The sequence below is a fragment of the Falco biarmicus genome, chromosome 5, assembly GCF_023638135.1.
Source record: "Falco biarmicus isolate bFalBia1 chromosome 5, bFalBia1.pri, whole genome shotgun sequence".
Lineage (NCBI taxonomy): Eukaryota > Metazoa > Chordata > Aves > Falconiformes > Falconidae > Falco > Falco biarmicus.
This window is the reverse complement of record NC_079292.1, coordinates 49,797,935-49,818,972: the sequence shown is the minus strand read 5'-3', so window position 1 is coordinate 49,818,972 and position 21,038 is coordinate 49,797,935. Positions and strand designations below refer to the sequence as shown.

Genomic DNA, 21,038 nt, shown 5'->3' with positions numbered 1-21,038 from the left:
AGGTTACCAATGTATTGCCTTACAAACTTGAAAAAAACCAACCTCCCTCAAAACAAAAAGTAAAATCGGAGGATGAAACAGGAGGAAATAGTTCCAAAGGGAAAAAAAAGACTTCCAATTTTCCTTTTCAATAGTTCAGAAAACAAAGGCAATATTAAGCTGCTTGACACAGAGAAGAAGGGGTGGGAAAGAGGCAGTAACGCTTTCAGAGCCTTCAGTGAGATAGGAAAAAGAAACACCACCCCCAGCCCCCAAACCTTGACACCAGCAAACATTTTCAGAGTAAAAGGCTAAAGCACGCCTCAATTTTAACAACTGCAACATATGAAAGCTCTTACCGTTGGAAGTCAGGGCATTACACAAACACCAGTTAGTTAGGCATAGCTTGGTTTTATACTGGTACACAGACAGGAATTCTTAATGTTTTTGTAATTATAGTCCAAAAGAAAGCAGCTTCATACTGAAGATTACACTGAAGTGTTTCTACCGACATGACCACATTCCCTTCGCTAACTTTACAAAGGAAGTTGCATCAGTGTGAGTCTTACATTAAAAACAGGTTTTTCACCATGTTCAAAAAGAAGTGGCCTTACAGCTTTAGTGTTAGAACACAAGCTGAAAAGATAAGGTGGTTAAAGTTCAGAGAGTTTAATAATTTAAGTGTTTTCTAGCAAAATCTCTATGAGAACATTCAGACTTGCATATCTTGGCTTAATCCTTGCAGCAAGAAAATACAAGTACATTTAAAGAACCCACATAAGTAGGCATTTTAAGTGTGGAAGTTATTATGGATTGTTGGCTTTGATGAAGCAACAAATTAGAATTCCTTGAAAAGAAGAGGAGGAGTGGGTGGAAGAGATACCAGTATTTCCTCATACAGATAAAGCTCAAAATATAAATGCATTGCTAAGAAAAAATCCTAAGACATATATTAAATTCACAATAAAATATAAAAAGTGTTATTTTTTTAAATATTTGGTTTTCAAATCTTCTCCAGGCAGACTGTTGTCAAGAATAGATGACAGTGATACTTAGCTGCACGTTAGTTATCTGTAGTTGTGTGTCCTGTTCTGGGCTTCTCAATACAAGACAGACACTGACACCCTGGAGCAAGCCCAGCAGAGGGTGAGCAAGATAGTGAGGGGGCTGGAACACACGATATACAAGAAAAGGCTGAGAACTAGGTTTGCTCAGCCTTAGGAAGGAAGGATGTAGGGGAATCTTACTGCCATTCCATATATTCAATGGGTAGATAGAGAAAAAACAAAGCCAGACACTTACTAGAGGACCGCTGTGCTAGAATTAGAAGCCACAGACACAGGGAATTCTAGCTACATATTGTGGAAAAAAATATTTTCACCAGTCAAACGCTAGAGCAAACTGCCCAGAGACATGGTGGCATCTCCATCCTTACACATATTAACAAATGGACTGGACAAGGCCTTTAGGAATCTGATCCAAGTTGGCCTTTAGGGGGTAGGTTTACATGAAATGACTCAACATCCTTCTCAACCTATACTGCTCTAATATTTTTATTAACAAATATTTACAGAAGGGAAGAAAAGGAATACCTTTTGCTCTGCCAAAAGTTGTCTTAGGGGCAATAACAGCATATTTCCTATGACCAGTAAGACAGGACAGAGTTCCACTAGCTGAAGAGGAGATTCTCAGTTGGGAGAACACTTTCTCCTATTTCCTGGAGTAGCCTGCATCTATGGGAGTTTGCCCACTTACCATTAGGAATTCTGATAGCCATTCAATAAAACATTAAGAGGTTTTGTATAGGATTACAGTCTTCCTGAAGATATTTCAGGGAGCTTACCACAGATCCTACAAAAGCTTCAATACTGTTATTTGTCCCAGAGAAGTCAGTCTTTAAATACTTGAGACAATGGATCCAAGAAAAGCTGTATCTCCCTTCTTCAGCAGAAAAACTGAAGTAATTATGTCAATTAGCTACTTCCCACAGTCCAGGGATTTGCCAAGGTGTTTTGTAAATAACCCTTAGGGCCCCGCTGTGCTGCCTATATGATAAAGACATTGAACAAGAACCCTTAAAGGTATGTAAGTGCAGAGTGCATTTTTCTCTCTGTACATTTCAGAAGGGCAGAAGAACTGCTTAAGCTAGAGCAAAACATGTCAAAAAGAGTAAGTAGGTATAGACAGGTCATTTGTAAATTAACCTGGTGAGCTGATAAAAGATTTTTAGTAACTTGAACAAAGTTCTTCCAGTAGAAGTAGGATCAAAAAGCCATACGCAGCCTTAAGATGGGTCTTGACAAGTTTACAGGGCAGGAGGGTTAAAGTGTACACTGATGTTTTCTTTCTAACCAGTAGAAAATGAGCAACTCAGGGCGGCTGGAATCAGGGAGAGGGACAGGGGAGGAGGATGAATTATACTAGAGGTTGTAACCGCTAGGTAAAAATAAATAAAACCACACAAAACGCATAAAGACAGTATCATTTCAGTGAGGACAAACACTATCAAGAGGAAATATGGCAGTGAAGGTGGCATGGGAAGAAATCCAGCATCTGCACTTGCCCCTTTGATTTTTTTTGAAGAAAACATGAAGCCTCTATAGAAAGGGCCTCTATACATTAGGGAAGTTCAGCCAGCTTCAGATAAAAAGGTCCAAGTTGCTGAGATCCAGTACCCTTTGGAAACAAGACACAAAAAGACTGGATGGCTGGCCTGATTAAAAAACAGGTGATAATTCCACAAGCAACAGAAGCTGGTAATGCAGCAAACAGACACTGGACTGGATGATGACATGAAAAGATGAGTTGACATTAGAAAATAGGGAGGACCACACAGGCTGGCAAAGTTGGGGTGTTACTTACTATGGGTGAGGAAGGATACTAGTGCCAGAGAAAACATGCAAGTGGTTTCTGGATCTGTGTCAATAGTGTGTGTTGGACAGAGCAGTTGTTAAGGTTGTTAAGATGGAAAAAAAGATGCAGATGGTAAATGCCGAGATGCAGAAAGGTGAGAATCAATGGCAAACAGGAGATCAAGATAGCAGGAAAAAAGTAGTGATTACTACCACAGTGAAATGGCATGAATCTACAATGAAAAGGCATGAATTTTGAAGCAACATTTTTGTAATGAAGAACACTGTAAAGCTAGCCAGCCAGCCAGCCAGCAAAAGGGCTCTCTCTAGTAGGTCAACTTATTCCTACTATGAGTTCTGGGCATAAAGTTTTATAAACTGCTCTCATATCAGAAGAATGAATGAAGGAGATTAAATGACTGGCATATTTGTAGGTATGTAACAAAGAATTAGAGTGTAACCATACATTTGAATTCTGCGATCAGTATTAAGATCGGGAAGTAATGAACACAGAGTATTTTGAAGTAAGAAGTAGACAATAATTTATATCCACCACAATCCACTGTCGAGACTACTAAAGAGATTTCTCTAAGTCTCCAAATTACTTTTGACAGAAATGATCTTAAAAGAACCATATTTCCATTGTGAAAAGAGAACACAACTGCTAAACCTTAAAATATATGAAATTACTATCTCTCAAATACAAATTATTATATAATTGTTTTGAAGAAAAGGTTTCTCTTAGACATCAACTGCTGTATCATGATCTTCAATAAATGATCTTAAAGAATTTCATGAAGTACCTTCACAACATACCTTTTCATAAAGCATTCATGACAAAATAGAACAGCAGAAACTTCCCCTGCTGCCTATTCATATATATTAACCCTTCAGCCACACGAACTCTTGTTATGGTAACTAAAATTGCTCAAGATACAATTTATGCCTTCACAGGAACAGAGCTAAAAGAGAAATTCTCTTTTTAACCTAATTCTAGAACAGTACATCTTTTAGATTTCATATCAGGAGAGCATATTTCTCCTCCTACGAAACTAGCGTTAAAACACTGCCTTCCTTTCCTCCCACATGCCATACCAATGTCATATGAAAAGCTAACACTAGAAGGATCTAATCCTGTGATTCTGTCTTAAAATGTGGTGGCTTTTTTTTTTTTTTCCTCCTAGAGAGCTACCAGATGCCTTAAAAGTAGAAAAATTAAAACATCACTTCTGGAATTTTATCAATGGGGCAACTATTCTTCACGTTTCCCATTATTTGTAGATAAAGACAGTTAGAAAAAGTGGTTGAGAATAAGCCACAAATTTTAACAGTAATATTTAGAAATAATTAGCAGGGGCTTATAATTAGAATTTCTGGTTAGTATATTGGTAAAACTATTAGCCTAATGTGAAAGCTTTGCTATTACACCATCTTCTGGTTAGCCTTTGGAACTGTGAAAGAAAGCTAAAGTTGAGAATTTAGAATATTGAGCTCTGAGCAGAAAACAATTGTTAAAAAATATATTTTGTTCATACAGACAGAAAGAGCTCATTTCTGGTAACGTGTTAGTTTAAGCTACACCCTATCTCTCTTTTTTCCCCCACCCCCTGCAAAGGCAACTTACCGGAATAGTGAAAGATGAAGAGGAATTAATCTCTATGACAGGTGGGTCAAATGTTTGTGTATTAGTCACATCAAAGGTTGGGTTGACCTGTTGAAAATTAATTATAAAATTATTTCAGCACCAGCAGAGAAAGGGAAATAAGGCTGAAATAAAAAGGACCAGTTGCTACATTAAGGCACCATTATTCATTAAGGTCTGGAAACAAGCTTTAAAATTCATAGAAATAAAGGTAGGGTGTTACCCTTCAACCATGTAAAATTCAATCCTATAATACAGAAATAAAACCCAGATACACATTAATTACAGAAGTATGACTTATACTTCATAAATATCTATCACCCAAAACTAACTCAGGTGATTCGTACCACAAGAGGTGCAAGTATTAAGAAGTTCAGTTGTATGACAAGTCAATAAAAATGACTTGTTTGAAATGGGTTTACTAAGGCAGCTAACTCAAAACCTGCCCAAGGCTGAAGCTATGCAACTAACAGTGTGGCCAATGATACTGCTGAAATACCAAACAGCAGGAAGTATTCAAACAACTTCCTAACCCCGTAACTGTCAGCTTGCCTGTGAAAATTTTTGCATGTGCACAACTACAGGGGCTCCTAAAAGTCACTGAGTTTTACTTTGCAGCTCACTTGTGGGTGCAGTTGTAGGTTGTCATTCCTATCACTCCTTCCACCAGGAGAACTGTCCTTGCAGAAGTGGTGTAATGCCCTGGATAACTATGGACTTGTCAGCTGCTTTCTAGCAATGATGCTCAATTGGCTTGTTACAGTCCAAGGACTGCAGTAGCCCTCCACTTGTGGAGGTTTCTATATACAGCTATGCAGCACCCCATTTTTTTTATGTTACACTGCTCCCTTGCCTGTTGTAATTTACTTAGGATACATCCTCACTCACAGTCTCATACCACAGCTTATAAGTCCCACTACCACTAAGCCTGAGCTAGGATCACTGTGGCTGCAACCACTCTGGCTCAGCAATGCACAGGAAGATGTGTGCCAAGCCAGTCCCTAGGCCAGACCTGCCTTATTGATGTGGGTACATCATCAGCACCAAAGCTGCAAGTGAGCACACAGCCACCCAGATCGATCAGTTCTCAACTCACACTCAAGTTCAAGTCATCCATCACAACCAGTCACTTCTGACATGCTTGCTTCTTACATGCCAACTCTGATTGCCAAAATAACTTGAAAAACTGTTGTGGAAAACAGGCAGGAGCTAACACTGAAATCTGTGGTAAGTTAACCAGCCAAACACAAAACATGCTGTTCCTAAAACCACAGGAAAAACTGCTTTATACTGGGAATGTCAGAGGCTGATTGATCAGATATGTCATCACAACATCTGCGATTTTGATATCTTAATATCACAGATGGACTACTAACTTATTGTTGATTATAGCAGTTAATCTATAACTTTTGCAGTATTTTGCTAGTGCCCTTGCCTGAAAGTGAAGCATTAACAAATAACAAGAGAATATAAAGTCTGAGAAAGCTGCTGCTTTTATTTATCTTATGGTTTCACCTAAGGATCAGAATATTGTCCCTACAAAAATCTGTGTGCATGTTTTCTCCACCACTGTGTTACCTAGGTATATCACAGCCTAATTCCTTTGCCCTCTCAGCATGAGGTATGGAAGTACTTACTATTTTATGAACTGACAAAATTCACAAAAAGACTAGATGGCTTTCAAATCCCCAAGAAGTCTGGTGTAGTAAAGAAATTAACTTTCCTCTTCAAATTTTATCAGTAATCCAATAGCAGCCTTATCAGAGACAGCATTAATTCCAACCATCTTACTTGTAAGTGGAAAAAGTGAAATAAAGACAAACTCTGAATCTCACACTTCACTAGTGACAGGGTTATATTTTAGTTGCAAAGTTTATTAGATATAAGACTTATTCTATTTTGCCTTTTCAAGAAGAGCCTACCATTTCACCTGAAGACTGTAAAAACTCTGGCTCAGCCAGAGCTGCTCACTCAGTAACAGCTTCAGTGCTATTTCCATGAGCCCAAATACTCTGATGATACTAGGGTCCATACATTGGCACATTGACTTTTAGGTCAGTCGACCCATTTGTTAAGTAGCTAGAATGAGATCTTAAAACTGGTATTAGTAGCCAGGGAAGGCAGGCAATAGCATCCTGTATTGCCTGAAGCCTTTTCATTCTGTTCATTTGGATTTTCCTTAACTTACATGCAGCAATCTAGGATAAAACTAACAGAACTAACATCTTCCTTGGTAAATGCTGGTAAAGGCAGAAGATGAACAAAGTTTACTAGCAAGCTAGAAGGTAAAAAGACATTTAAATACAAATGTTACCTGACTATTCAAGCTGAAAGCGATCCTTACACTTCACAGCACTTACAAATCAGAGATGACAAGCCTTCCTTAAAGCCAGATCTTAATTCTGGTTTTAAGCTAGTTCACCCTTCTGACTAGAAAGGCGACTAGCTCAGAAATCTTGGATTCAGTTGCAACAAGCCATTCTTCGCCCATGAGCTTTTTTCTGTAGACATTCTGTCTTTTAATTTAGACTACAGTTGCATCAATCGAGAATGAGTTACCCACAGACTATCAGGAAAACTCATCCTGCTACAGGGCTATCAGAGCTGATAACTTAAAATTCTCCACAATTTGTAGATATTAGGATCAAGTCTTGCTTTCTTCCAATTTTGTCAAATGGACTTGGAGGAAAGAAACAGAAAAAGGAGAACCAAAGCCAGGTAACATGGTCTAAGTAGTAACTTGCCATTTATCTGAAAGTTCTACCATTTTACCTGGACTTCTTTAGTTTCTTCTCTACAGACACATCATTAATGAAAGTCTCCCCTGCATACAGTATGGCTTACGACTTTAACAGAATTAAGGTGAGGAAGAGGGGAACAGCCAGTTTTACTTTTTTCCCCTTTATACATATGCCATCTATTTGGATTAATCAGACAACGGTCCTAAAGATCTTACATTTGTTTAGTGCTCAGCATAACCAGGGTCATTTGCTTCTGACCTTCAGTCAGTCCTGTAATAAATATAACTAACACATTATCTGAGTGTCAACCATCCTATGGGCAGCTAAGCCCAAAGTCTTTTTGTGACATGCATCATTTGGGCACTGAAAAGAAGAGAGGACAGAGCACCTGTAGGACTCTACAGAAGAGGGACAGCAGGTGCTTATCACCTATCAATACTCTAATGTAGAGAAGCTGCTGTAGTAGTATTACTAATAGCTCTTGAAACATCATCTTTGAGATAGCATCTCCTTGCTGTATACATCAGAGATATTGTAGAATGAGTTAAATGCTTTTCTTGATACAGGACTGTTAATTAAATACCTGGTATGATTAAGTTAAGAAAATGTGCTCTTTATGTGGAAGAGTCACATTCTGGAGCTGGAATGAAAGTCTCCTTTGCATATAGTTCTGCTTACTGCTTTGTCAAAAATAAGGGGAGGATGAGAGGCATTGCAAACACTGACTAGGGGTGCAGGAACTGTCATAAGCTATACTAAAAGATATATCTGTACATAAAGATATATAAAATTGTTAAGCAACAAGTCAGAAATAGTGAAGTGTCTAAAGAGAAGAGCACAAAAACATGAAGGCTGTAGCTAAACCCTTCTTACAAATATTTGTGTTTAATACTGAACTAAAAATTAATGAAGTAATGGAATGAAGCTAAAAGTTCCACATGACTTGACATTTCCTGACACAGCAATGTAGTTAGCTGGCAAATAATCTCACCAAACACATTTTTAAGAAAATCTTATCTTTAAAAAAAAAAAGAAAGAAAAAACAGAACACTAAAAAGCAAGGTAGACAGAACAGACATGTATCAAAGGTTTTCAAAAAACACTCTTCCAAAGTTTTCCTTTAGTTACCTGGTAAACTGATATAGAAGTATTTTCATTGTCTTCTTCCAATATGATGGAAGTTATCACATTATCACATTTTGATCCATAGCACAGTATATTTGAAGGAAGGTTTCTACACAGCCTCTTATGTAAGGAATTACAGATTTCTAAAGACTGAAGTTGAGTGAAACTGAAATATATTATTTAAAGAAAGAGAAAGCCAGGAATTAGGATCTCTGCTTAGGACAGAGAACTAAGGGAGGAACAAAAGAAGCAGGTCCAAACTAAGTCCACGATTCTCAGCTATATGCTTCAGTTAAATGGCTATGCCCCTACAGATATCCCTCTGTTGATTTTAATAAAGTATATCCAATCTCAGAGAAAAAACCCACCCTTCATTTTTATAATGCATTCATAAGACACTGGTGTTATATCAAAACCTTAAAGGTTAATAAAATTAAAAGAGAAAGTTTTAAATGACTCACACAAAGTATTCCCTAGGAAAGTGATGGAGCTAGCTGTGAAATAGTGTCTCCAAATATACCAATAGAAATTTGGCTTTCAATTTGATTAAGCACTGCTCTTTGTGCTAGACAGGATCCCTTAAGCCAAACAAGCCGGATATTCTTACTTCTACTGCCACCTAGCGTACATTTGGATTTCCTTCATCTAAGAAGGTATTTACAATTGAAATTAAGACTGAAACTAAACCAACAGTAGTTTTTCATGCTCAAGATATAAACTCTACACATCTTAATATTTTCAAGCCTCAGCGTTATGTTTTTTAAGGAAATTCTGATTTCTACCTTCCATCCACTATAAAGAAGTCTCTATGAAAGATTAATTGTGTACAAACACAGGAAATTTAGAAATACAACTGTCACCAAGTAGAATGCATTTCATTTACTATATTGCACTAAAATTGCATTACTGATTAAACATACTAATTTCAAATATCTCCAAAACCTCCTTATATCAAAAAGAGAAAGTGACTGGGATTTATCTCAGCTAAATTTAGACATACTGCATTTGAGCTGGTCACCGCAGTTTACCTCTACAGTCAATGGAAAATGTAGGTGCCTTCAGAGGACAAGTCATTTACTTACATTTCCAAATTGTCTGAATGATTGTAATGATTATAAGCTTTAAACCTCTACTTACTTGAATATTCAAGAATCACATTGCTTAGTGCAATTGGAGGACAGCTGTAAAGACTTATAAGACAAAAACATGAAACTCAACACTTAATATTCAGGCTACCGCTGGTCTGAAGAGGAGATACAAGTGAGGAATTTCTTGTGAAAGTTAATTATGCCTCAAAAAGCAGGCAGGGAAAGCGAAAAAACTAGAGGAAGTATCTTAAAATATTACTGGCTCTGTGTATCGCTTTGAAGAGTCAATAAGGAATAGTTCTGAGAAAAGATGATAGTACACTCAAGCTTCATGTTTCAGTCACTGTCCTGGAGGCAAAATACCAGGTGATACTTGCAATCGTTATGTCCTTGGGCAAGCTGTTTTGTTCAATCTGGAACAGAAGAGACCTTACCACATTCAGGCAAGCAGGCACAGAGAAGCAACAACTATCCAAAAGCAATAAGAAACCTGGAGAGGCATGAAAAATTAGGAATTAAAAAAACATGGACAGAATTACTTCCCTCTTGAGTTCTACCTATCTGTTGAACTTCTGTTCTACCACTCTGAATTTTACCCTAAGGCAATCCATCTTCATCTGTGCTATAGAGGCAACTAAGCTTAACCCCCTCAGCATAACTCAGGATGATGTATTTAACACATCTCAAGAGTTTAGATGACATTGTAGCAGCTTGTAGCAAACCTTAAAAGGTCATCTATACTTTTAAATACCACATATCTGAAATGCCTCCTCTGCCTGCAACTCCTGCATGTTACCAAGTCTCTTAAAATATTGGTACTTCAATTTAGTTAAGATCAATCATCTTCACCTGTTCCTCATGAAAGAAAATAAACAAAGCAAATAGTTCTGTATTCTATCTGAGGCACAGATGAGATACTAGGAAAAACTGTGCCACTACAGTTGCTGAACTGTAGTGGAATAGATCACCCAGAGAGACGGGGGAATCTCCATCCCTCTTCGAGATCCCCTAACTAGACACAGCCATGGCTGACTTGATGTACCATTGGTAACAAGACCAGATGACCTCCAAAAGCTCCCTCTGACACATCTGCAATTCAATTCCTCTTTTCCCTGATACGCTAGACACGTGATAAGCCACAGAAAGATGAGGGTGGTGGTGTAGTGGAACTGCCTACTACTAGTTTTCTCTATTGTCTCTTGCTTAGAAAGAGATGAAGAAGTTAAAAAAGAAAAGTATGTGTTTTAACTGAAGAGGGACAGAAATATTTTTATTCTTTTTTATTTCTCCAGAGCACACAGCACAGCACAGTGAGGCTAGAAATGCTGCTATTTTTCCAGTTACAGGAGGAAATATTTAAGAAGATGCAACACTGAAAAAATGCAAGCATAGTTAGTACCACTAAAGCATGTTACTGCTGGTAGTAACCTGATACTAGTTTTGTGTGGATAAATTAAGTCTCTCTCCAGATGGTCAGGTCCATTCTTTCTTGCCACAACAGAAAATTTTTTGTTGAGACAGACAGGAGGGGCAGTAAAAAAAAGGAAAAGACATACGGAGCAACAAAACTTGATAACTTCACTTTAACGCTGTCTAAACTATTATATTATTACATTGATTTTAAAAATAAGCTGCAAAAGAGATCCTAATAATTATTACTATATTGTATAATTTATAAATATAAAAACATAGTACATTACAGTAGTATCAGATATATAGAAACTACCAGACACTGTTCTGTCTCCAGGGATATAATATTTCATGTTTATTTGAAAGCAAGATATTCTACAGATAATGTGATGCTAATAGAAAACTGAACACAGCAACACTTTTCTTAAAATCCTAAAATCAGGCCAGGAAATATACCACAAGAGTCTAGAACTTTGCTACAACAAATGACAAAAGCCACAGAACGCTTTCACTCTGCAGAACAGCTAACCCAGAAGCCTATGAGCTGCTACAAATGTTATAGCCATGAAGAAATGCAGACACTAAGTGAAATCTGTCAAAGCTAACTGAGGAATAAATTCTCGACATTCAACTATCAAATTTCCTCTATGTGCCCTTTCAGTATTGGTAATGAGGTGCTTCCTAGCCTTAGTTGAACTTTAGCTTGAACTCATTAATGCTTTTCCAGAGCTTCTCAATTACCTGGGACCAAGGACGAAAAAAAAAAAAATAGATCTGGAAAGTTGCTTTAAAGAATATTCCTATCTTTGCCAGACACCTGATCAGCAGAGGTCTGGAAAAGCTGACCAGAAAAGAAAGCAACTGAAGCCTGCCGCTATAAGCTACTGTGGATTTTTTAGCATGTATTATAACTGGGTGCAATTGGAATGGGTCTTGAAGCAACCTGTTGATGCAGCAAGAGTGGCTAAATCTGGTGGCAAATGTTGTCACTGAGTTTGTTCCAGCACTGACCACCTATACTGAAGGATGCTACCAGTAAACTTAACTTCATTCATTGACCTTAAAATGAATATGACAATCTGGCACAGAAGTTTGCCTATGAAGCTTGTCCTACATGCGGTTGTCCTGCTCTTGTTCTGACCAAAATGCTAAGCATCAGAAAGCTTCACATCTAACTTGACAACAGAAGCAGACACATGAGAATACTTAGAGATGGATTCTACCAGGGTTTTCCTCCTCCACCAAAATATTTTCAATCTTTAACCTCCTCATATTACATAGATTTATATTGCATACACGCACATACAAGAAGCCCAGTATTGTCAAATTCAAATGTTTTAAAAATCTGAGCAGGAAACAAATGCCATAGCAGCAGTATCTGCACCGTACATGAACAAAAACAGGTAATGGTGAATTTCTATATTCCATTAGTATATGACAGCAGCCAAGACATTTCTAGATTTCTATCAGATACAGCTCTTGGACACCAGAGGCACATGGAGAATATCAAAGTGATAAAAGTATAGGTAACCACCATGTGGAAGCTAGCCAGATCTACCAAGGACAGTCACAAATCCCTGGGGTTTTAGCATAAACAAGGGTCTTGTCTAAGGCATAGTATTGTTTACCTATTTATCACAGCTCTCACACAACCTGAAAAACAGAGAATTTTCCAAATACTAACAAGGAATATTTGACATTTCACTTTGGTTCCCTAATTCCCAATATGTCCGGGGGTTGCTGGTAGAAGTTCTGACAGTAAAGTAGCTGAAGAATGAAATTATCAGGAAATCAGACTACATAGTGACATAAACCACACTGCTAGTCTAGAAAGGCTTTCTAAACTTTTAGACAGATATAGAGATCTTCTCACAATACCTAAAGGTCTTGGAAAGAGGGACAACTTGTGGAAAACAAGTATTTGCCTCTCAGTAATAATGCCACCTTGTCCTGCTTATCATGATATATTTTGAGTAGTATCCTAAAGCTCACTGAAAATTCAGATATCTTCTGCAACAGCTGCCATGCTACTTCAGAAACCAGACTATAACCTCTGTTTTGCTTACATCAGGCATACAGTACAGACTTACACAAGAAGCGCAAAAGGAACTCACCAGGATAAAACTGACAGCATCAGCTAGCCTAGTAAACTTAATGTGGATTCATAAGTTATGGTTGCTTCCAAAGCACTAGACATTAAAACCAAAACAGATTTAACTATAAATGCTAGACAGACAGTGTTTACAGAAGCTTCTGGTTTCCTATATTAGAGTACCTGATGCACTCACCTCAACTGACTGAAGTTTTTCATCATGGAGATGAGGTGACCTTGGGTAAATATCAAGAAGATGAGGAGGCTCATCAATATGTGTTCTTCTAATGTGGTGTTCAAGAACTTCTTTATAATCAAATGAATCAAAGTTGGTTTTCCACAGTAATACCTGTAAGAAGCCATCATATCACCGACTACTTGAAGCCTATTCAGTGCCGAAAACAACTGTTCAGTGAAGTCTGTTATTACAAATAGATCATGACATCAGAATGAGCTTGCTGTCATCACTTAGCCTGATCTCCACTACAACACAGGCACTTCCCCAGAGTATCTTGTACTTCAAGTCTAATAGATGCGGTTCAATCTATTTACAAAAAACCAAAACCAACCTCTTAAAAGATGTCTCAATAATCATAAAAGAAAGCAAACTCCATCCCACTGGACTGTACTGTTATTTTTCTGCCAAATCAAGGGGTCATATACTATCAAATTTCTGTCCCCTATGAAGGCTTGCAGGTCAAATGAGAAAGTTTGAGGGGATAAGAGAAATTACAGAGCTCCACAGAACTCTAAAGCACCTGTTCCAGTGTTTGAGCAACAGGAATCTGTTTTCTTTGTCCTTGTCCAATTACATTCATGGTAGAAACAATACACAACCATCACACAATGATCAAATGCAGAAGTAAGGTAGCAGAATGCAGAAGTAAGACAGCAGAAAGTAGTCTATCCAGCCTTATGGATAGACCAGAAAACCAAATTATAAGAGACAATGTTTCCCTCTCGTGTCACAGAGCAATTGTACATTTAAGTAATTTAATTAAAGGCAACACATCATCTAAATTTACGCAAACTTGTTATTTTAAGCACTAAGGGAAAAAAGAAAATAAAAAAAGAAGTTCAAAACACTTAGAGGACGGCAGTTTCCGAAAGTCCTATGTTGATTTTTAGCTGCTCCTTAAATTAGATGCAACAAAGATGGAGACCATGATCTGAGTTAATATTACCTGCTTGTCCAGCCAAAATTATTTCTGACAAGTGTTAGAAGTATTTTTCAGAAATTTATATACTATACAGAAGCAGCACAAATCAGATTTGATCACAGAAATTCCAAGCAGACTGAGTAATATTTTTAATATATTCCTAAACAGCTGCATTATTACAACTTCATTTCAGGTTCAACATCTTCTGTGACTCTGTTGAATGGAAGACCCTAAATATGCACCGGGACACACAGTGCACCAATAAAGACAGACCCCAAACCAACTCAGACATTAGTAACAGTGAAAGTGGGATGCATGGATCTCAGTACAAACTATATAAACCTGCCTCAGAACCCGGCACTTGTGGGACAATTAGATGTTAGATTAATTGATTCACAGCAGCCCACTGTGTTGTAAGAGGGAGTTCCTGCTTTCTCTCCCTCCTCTTTTCAGCTGTGTAGTTCCATTACCGCCATCATCCAATCCAGCAAAAAGTTATTCACATTTTTCATGTGGCTTTTCCCCATGTGTTCAGGCTAATTTTCTGTTGGTTTAGCAATTCAGATTGGCTCAGCAGAGTGTAAACAAGGGTAGCAGGAGGCAGCAGAAGTAGGACTTGTCAACAGTGGTGAGCATTTGAGCTGCTTGAGCTCTAAATATGTTTTATTTTGCTTTAAAGTAGAAGGCCATGCCACTGCAGCTTCATCATTACAGACAACAAAGTTAATAAGAGTAAAACCAACATGGAAACATCCACACATGCCTTGAGTATCTCAACTGCAATGCAAACTGTGTAAAAGCAACTATGCGCTACCCAAGAAAAACAGTTATTTCCTAAGGAAGTATTTCCTTTTACATCAAGGCAGTCACCAGACACAACGTCTAATTTAAAATAACATTTTTGTTTTAAATGCTCAAACAACTCTTCCCTATATGAAGTCTAGTACTTTGCTGTTTCACCAATGTAAATTAGCGAAGTACAGTAGTAGTACAACTTAATTCTTACAATAATGAAGTAGTGACTTTAGAACAAGTGAAAACCTAATGGAGAGTGTAGGCATTAATACTAGTTGCGACACAACTACTTTGTTGACACCGAATTGACAATTAAAATATTTCTATTTAAAAGCATTCCTTTATTTTAATTCCTAACACAGAAGTGGCTAGTACTGTGGTCTTCATATCATGACATCCGATTGAAATTCTGTATAACACACAACTAGATAGAATGCATGTCAGCATACCGTAAGTGGTATGTAACAGTAATATGCTATATTTAACTCACATCCACTGTAACAAACATTAAGACATGTAGTTCAAAAAGACAATACCTGAGCATCTGCTCCACCTGAGGCAAATTTTTCACCACCTTTTGAAAAAGCTACAGAAAGTACAGGTCCCTGAAAGAAAAAAAATTAGCATACAGTAAAATTACACTACTACTGTAATAATGGTATTTTAATGCAAAGATAAACACACTTATGTTATCTAATATGAATAGATTTTTCAATTTTAATAAAATAAAGATCTTAACTGTATTTAAATTTTTGCAAAACAACTTGATTGAAAAGCTTGTATTGCACATCTTCGTAAAATGCTGCATTACAATTACTACAATCAATACTAGGAAAATAATGGCATTTTCCTTAGAATTTATGCTTCAACTCTGCAATGAAAAATTATCAAATATCTATTACATTACTCAAGACAATGTGTTTGAGTGATTCATTATCAAAAGTAGGGTTTGTTTTGCATTAAGAGGAAAGGCAGTAAATGTCTGCTAATCTTCATGAAAGTTACCTTCTATAAGCTTCTCCCTCCTTCGAAAGCACTATTTTTCAATAGACAAAAAACCCTAATGTGCCAAATAATCGATTTTTACAATCAAGAGAGTGGAATTATTAATTAATTCATAGCTATCTATTACATTAAGCATGCCTACAATATTGACAGGTAACTGCATGGTCATAGGTAAAACTGATGCATTTCCTTATGCACTTGCAACAAGATGTATTAACAGAACACTTTGCTGTCCACTCAAGTCTATCTGCAAGTTGCAAGACACAAGACACAGTGGCATAAATGTTACTTTCCATTTGAAAAGACACTGAATAATCTATGAAGGTTTTCATTTAAATAGGATTATTGTGTATACCTTATGTCCATGAAGAGTGTAAATAAGTCTTCCTTCTAAGAGATCCAAAATCTTAAGAGTACCATCAGTAGAAGCAGTGATGAGATAGTTACCAGAAGGATGGAATGATACGCAATTAACGCCTGCTCTGTGAACTAAATTTACAGAAGACAATATCAAAAGACTGTAGATATCTACTAACAGAAGACGTACACTTTATGTCTTCACTCTTTCCTACTTCCCAAATAACAACCTACTTCGTTTAAGGCAAAAACAACCAAGGTACTGGAGCATAGCAGACTCTCCAAAGTATTTGCTTAGTTCTATTCTAAAAATTAAGAGAAGCATTGCAAAGAAATAAGCAGGAATCAAATTAGATTTTTAGGGCTGTTAGACTACAAAAAGATTACTTCCTAATTGCCAATATGACCTATTTGTCCGCTTTCCCCAGTAAAGAATGAAATCATATAATCTAAATAAATCACATTTTGTTGCAAAGAGCTCTGTTCTAAAGAAAATACAACTACTTTTTTTTTTTACCTTTGTAATGCTGCAGTAGCTTGTTCATTCGAATATCCCACAGTTTCACTGTATGATTGGAACCTGCAGAAGCTATACACGTACCACTTGGATTGAAATCCACAAAATTTGCAAATCTAAATATAATTAATGAAAATAGATTGATTATGTGTTTCCATAGAAATATTTGGGTATACATGTGTATACATAGATATATATATATATAAAACCCACAATACTAATACTGAGTTGCCACAAACTTGTCTGGAATCCACAATTATGTATGCACTCAAATAAGGTATTTGAAACAACTGAAATAAGCATAAGAAAAGAAGATGTGCATGATAAAACAGACTGTATAATCCGGCTGTTGTTAAAAAGATACTATAATTGTCCTGACTCAAACCTTCAGTTAGTGTTGGAGGAAAAGTTCCTAGAAAGAAGTGTTGCAAAGAGTTTGAAAGCAGCAAGTAAAATAATTTTCTCTAAGAACATAGTATCTAGCTGTAACAACCTTTTAGCTTGGAAAAAGGACAGAGAAGGCAGCCATGAAATTAGCAAAGCACATATACAAGATTAATATTCCATTGCATTTGTTAATTAAAACTCTGGTTTCAAGATGTTTAATAAAACTGCAGATAAGTAAAAGCAAGTCTTTTCTAAATCTAAACAAGGCAGGTCACTGAAGCTAACAGACCATTGTTTTCATCAACAAGTAGAGAATTCTTAAACTTCTCTTCTTGTTGAAGCATCCAATATCAGATAGCATTGTCAAAACGGAGGGGAAACATGAAAATTATCAAAAATCCAAGAACAATCTCACTTTCCTCCGGCTTATTTCTTGACTGGTGAAAAACAGTTGGATAACTGCAGCCAGTTAACCTCTTTAGAAAAACATGATATGGATTATTTTCATTTACATAGGTGGTAGAAGTTTGATCTATTTTCAGATACAACATATATAGATGTTAATACCACAAAACATGAATATAATCTCATTAAAATTACAAATTTACATTTCTCCTTTTTTCTAGTAACACTTACCCTCCATAATCTAAGAAGCTATCAATACAAGTTTTATTTCTTGTATCCCAGATCTTAACAGATTTATCCTCACTGCAAGATGCTATTAGTCTTCCATCAGGTGAAAATCTGGAACATGCAAGTGTATATATTACCAAATAACTGATACTACGTAGCTTAGCATTAAAGACAGAAGTACCAAAACAACAGAACTGAGAAAGCCTGTTTCAAATTAAAATGTTTAACATTCAAAGGACATTTGAATTTATCATATTTTTTAGTGAATAATAAAATTGAAAAGATTTTCCCCTCACTCCTCCCCCTTCCATTTCACAATCAACTACAATTAAAAACAGAGCCATAAGCAAGGTGGGAGGGGGAGGTAACAGCAGCCTAAGGCTGCCACTTCAGATGTCAAAGAGATTATTATAGAAAACTATAGGCAAAAAGACAAAGAGGGCACAGTAGAACTTTGTGTTCAATTTAACCTACATATATATTCTCCTGCGAATTCTCTCTAGACTTACCAACTGTCAGCAAAACATTCATGATTATTCCTAGACTTGCAGACTATGTTTTTAAACAGGAAAATTGATTTGTCTTTAGTATCACCAATCATTACTATTTCTCACATTGACCAACTTCACAAGGACATTAAAACACTGTTCAAGAACTATCACATACAATTTTCTAAAGCTTTTATTTTCCTTTTCAGCGATCAGATACTTTGGAACTTTATAGGGCTCTACATTTCACCAGTGTTAAATTTCTTTCTCAGGAGGTTTAAACCAGGCCTCTCTTAGCTGCAGATTTTCCATTAATGTGGAGGGAAAAAAAAAAAAAAAAAGTCAGCAAAGAACAATCTTTTCTTGTCTTTGAAGAGCTGCCCTGCCTTTATAGAGTGCAAATCTTAACTTGCAGTACAAAGGCCGTTTCTTTTACCTTTTCCAATTACATAAGCCTAATTAATTTTGACTCATGACCATTATTTTCTGTCACTGTTGTTCCAAAAAAGGTTGAGAAACCCCCTACCATGTATAATAAATGTAGAAACAAGTGAATGCTGTGAAATATGTTAATACAGCACAACAACATACAAGACTGGGGAGAGACAGGATACTGACTGAAAATAAATATAAAGACCTTATTTGTCCTTCAAAGTAAAAAAATTAACTCCCAGCAACAGATTTAATATGTACACATATTGACACAGAGCAAGCTTTTCTATTAAAATTTAGTGATAGATCATCATTTATCCTTCACAGATTTTTCTTCTCTTAGTTCTGCCCTGGGAAATAAATAAAAAAAACCCAAACTTTGTTAGGCATTCTGCTTCTTTACAAAGAAAACAAAAGGAACACTTACTTGGCACAGCGAACCCAATGAGTATGCTGGAATAGGGAAAACAAAAGGCGCGGACGGTGAACACTCCATATTTTTATTGATTTATCATTGGATGCTGAAACTAGAAAGTGGCCATCATGCGAGAAGTTCACGCTACGAACAGATGCTGTATGACCTTTCAGTATCGATGATTCTCCATGACTGAGGGCAGAGAAGGAACCAAACCCAAAAACCAAGATACAAAACATATTTATATTAATCAAAGTTTAAAACCCCATAAAACTCAAAGTTACCATATTTGGAATCTTATCCAAATGAAAAACCAAGGTATACAGGCTAAATCTCAGTGCTGCCAACATTTTTTGTCTTATTTGAATTATTAGAATAATAAACTTTAAAGCAACTGTATTTAATGTGACCAAATTTACAGAACAGTGCAATTAACTAGCAGCATTAGCTTCCATACAGTATTTGAAAGAGGATTTATTCTAATTTTTGATACAGTAATCTACAAAATCTTCAAAAGTTAAAGTAAAACCAGTCTTTCTAAGATCATTTGGAATAGCTCATGATCACCACTACTTAAGAACAATCTAAAAAGGCAAGTCAATTAATTTTTTTTTAAAAAAAAAAAAGCTATTTTTTTGTTTCCTTCAGCACTGGTTTCATTAAAATGAAGTGCAGCCATGCAATCCTTATTAAAAGAAATATATCCTTTAAGCCACAGAAACACTACCAAGCTATAAAGTCCTACACACATGAAATTATGACCTTGAAATAGCTATATTTTTCTTTTGAAACTACAGAATATTCAGTAAAGAACAAAGTAACACAATAAAGAACCATGTTGTTTGTGCTCCCCAATCTCTGTTTCTATCAAAGCCCAGGGATATGGGAAGAAAAGAGAAAATTTCTCTTTTCCAATATTCACATTGCCAAACATCATCCAGTTGTACTCACATGCAAGGAATCCATAGTCTGACAGTACGATCTTGAGAAGCTGAAGCGAGTAGCTGCCCATCTGGAGAGAACTGTACACTGGTCACAGCTTCCACATGGCCTATAAATTTGTAAGCTCTGCACTGTGTCTTCAGCTTCCACACCATAAGAAACCTATCCAAAGAAGAGGTAGCTGGCAAGAAATAAAAGATATTATGAGTCTGCTGGCTGTTACTAGAAAAATCAGAGCCAATGACTATGGATTTGGATTCACCAGTGAACTTACTGGGTATTAGTGGGAGGGAGCAGTTATTGGGTTTTAATGGATACTCAGCCTGAGCACAACGTCTGGCAGCCAGCAATGCCAACACCAGGCTTTTGGAAGGACATCAGAAGACTGGGAGGAGTAAAGGATAATTCTTAACAGGTAGCTCTCCTACATATTAATCAAACTGGATTGCAAGAACTTTAAAGATATAGAATAAAAAATCCAAAGCCGAACATCATGCACATATCATTAAGTATGAATTCAGAATTGGCATTACCAAATACTACGAACAAGAGACAAACTCTTCAGTGATCTCACTTTGACCTCCAAGATGGAATTTGTTTCAAGCATCAAATGCTTAGCTCTGAAAAGACAAGCCAACTTAAACTAAAGATATCAGTTGTACCATTTCAGATATATATGCTAAAGTGAATAACCAAATATGATAGTTCTACAATCCTGAGTACCAATTTTTTAATACTAACATTTGTGTAGTTCAAAACACAACGTAAAGTTGCCAGCCTGATAACAGAAAGAGCATGGTTGGGTGTGGGTTTTTTGTTTGTTGTTTTTTTGTTTTGGTTTGGTTTTTTAGTTTTTGTTTTTTTTACAGTCACTTTACAGGTGGACTATCTACATTTGAGAAGGCAAACATAGCTTTTACAAGAGCTTGATCATTTTCAGGAAGCTATAACCAGCAAAAGCAATGAGCAGTTGAATTA

At 36.5% G+C, this 21,038-nt stretch overlaps 1 protein-coding gene across 12 annotated transcripts in view; it reads right to left on the bottom strand.

Annotated features, from left to right (window-relative positions):
* Positions 1-21,038, bottom strand: part of POC1B (POC1 centriolar protein B) — a 71,855-nt gene that overhangs the window by 42,239 nt on the left and 8,578 nt on the right. For 11 of the 12 annotated variants that reach the window (XR_008821973.1, XR_008821975.1, XR_008821972.1 and 8 more), the window contains exons 3-10: positions 20,070-20,241; positions 19,131-19,310; positions 17,787-17,894; positions 16,764-16,879; positions 16,245-16,378; positions 15,421-15,489; positions 13,126-13,278; positions 4,456-4,542 (exon numbers count right to left, since the gene is read on the bottom strand). Coding sequence is in view for 7 of the 12 variants with exons in the window: in XM_056339502.1 (XP_056195477.1) it covers positions 4,456-4,542; positions 13,126-13,278; positions 15,421-15,489; positions 16,245-16,378; positions 16,764-16,879; positions 17,787-17,894; positions 19,131-19,310; positions 20,070-20,241 (1,019 nt within the window). In the remaining 5 variants the exon portion in view is untranslated. The remainder of the gene's footprint in view (positions 1-4,455; positions 4,543-13,125; positions 13,279-15,420; positions 15,490-16,244; positions 16,379-16,763; positions 16,880-17,786; positions 17,895-19,130; positions 19,311-20,069; positions 20,242-21,038) is intronic. The other variant, XM_056339499.1, reaches the window with a different exon arrangement.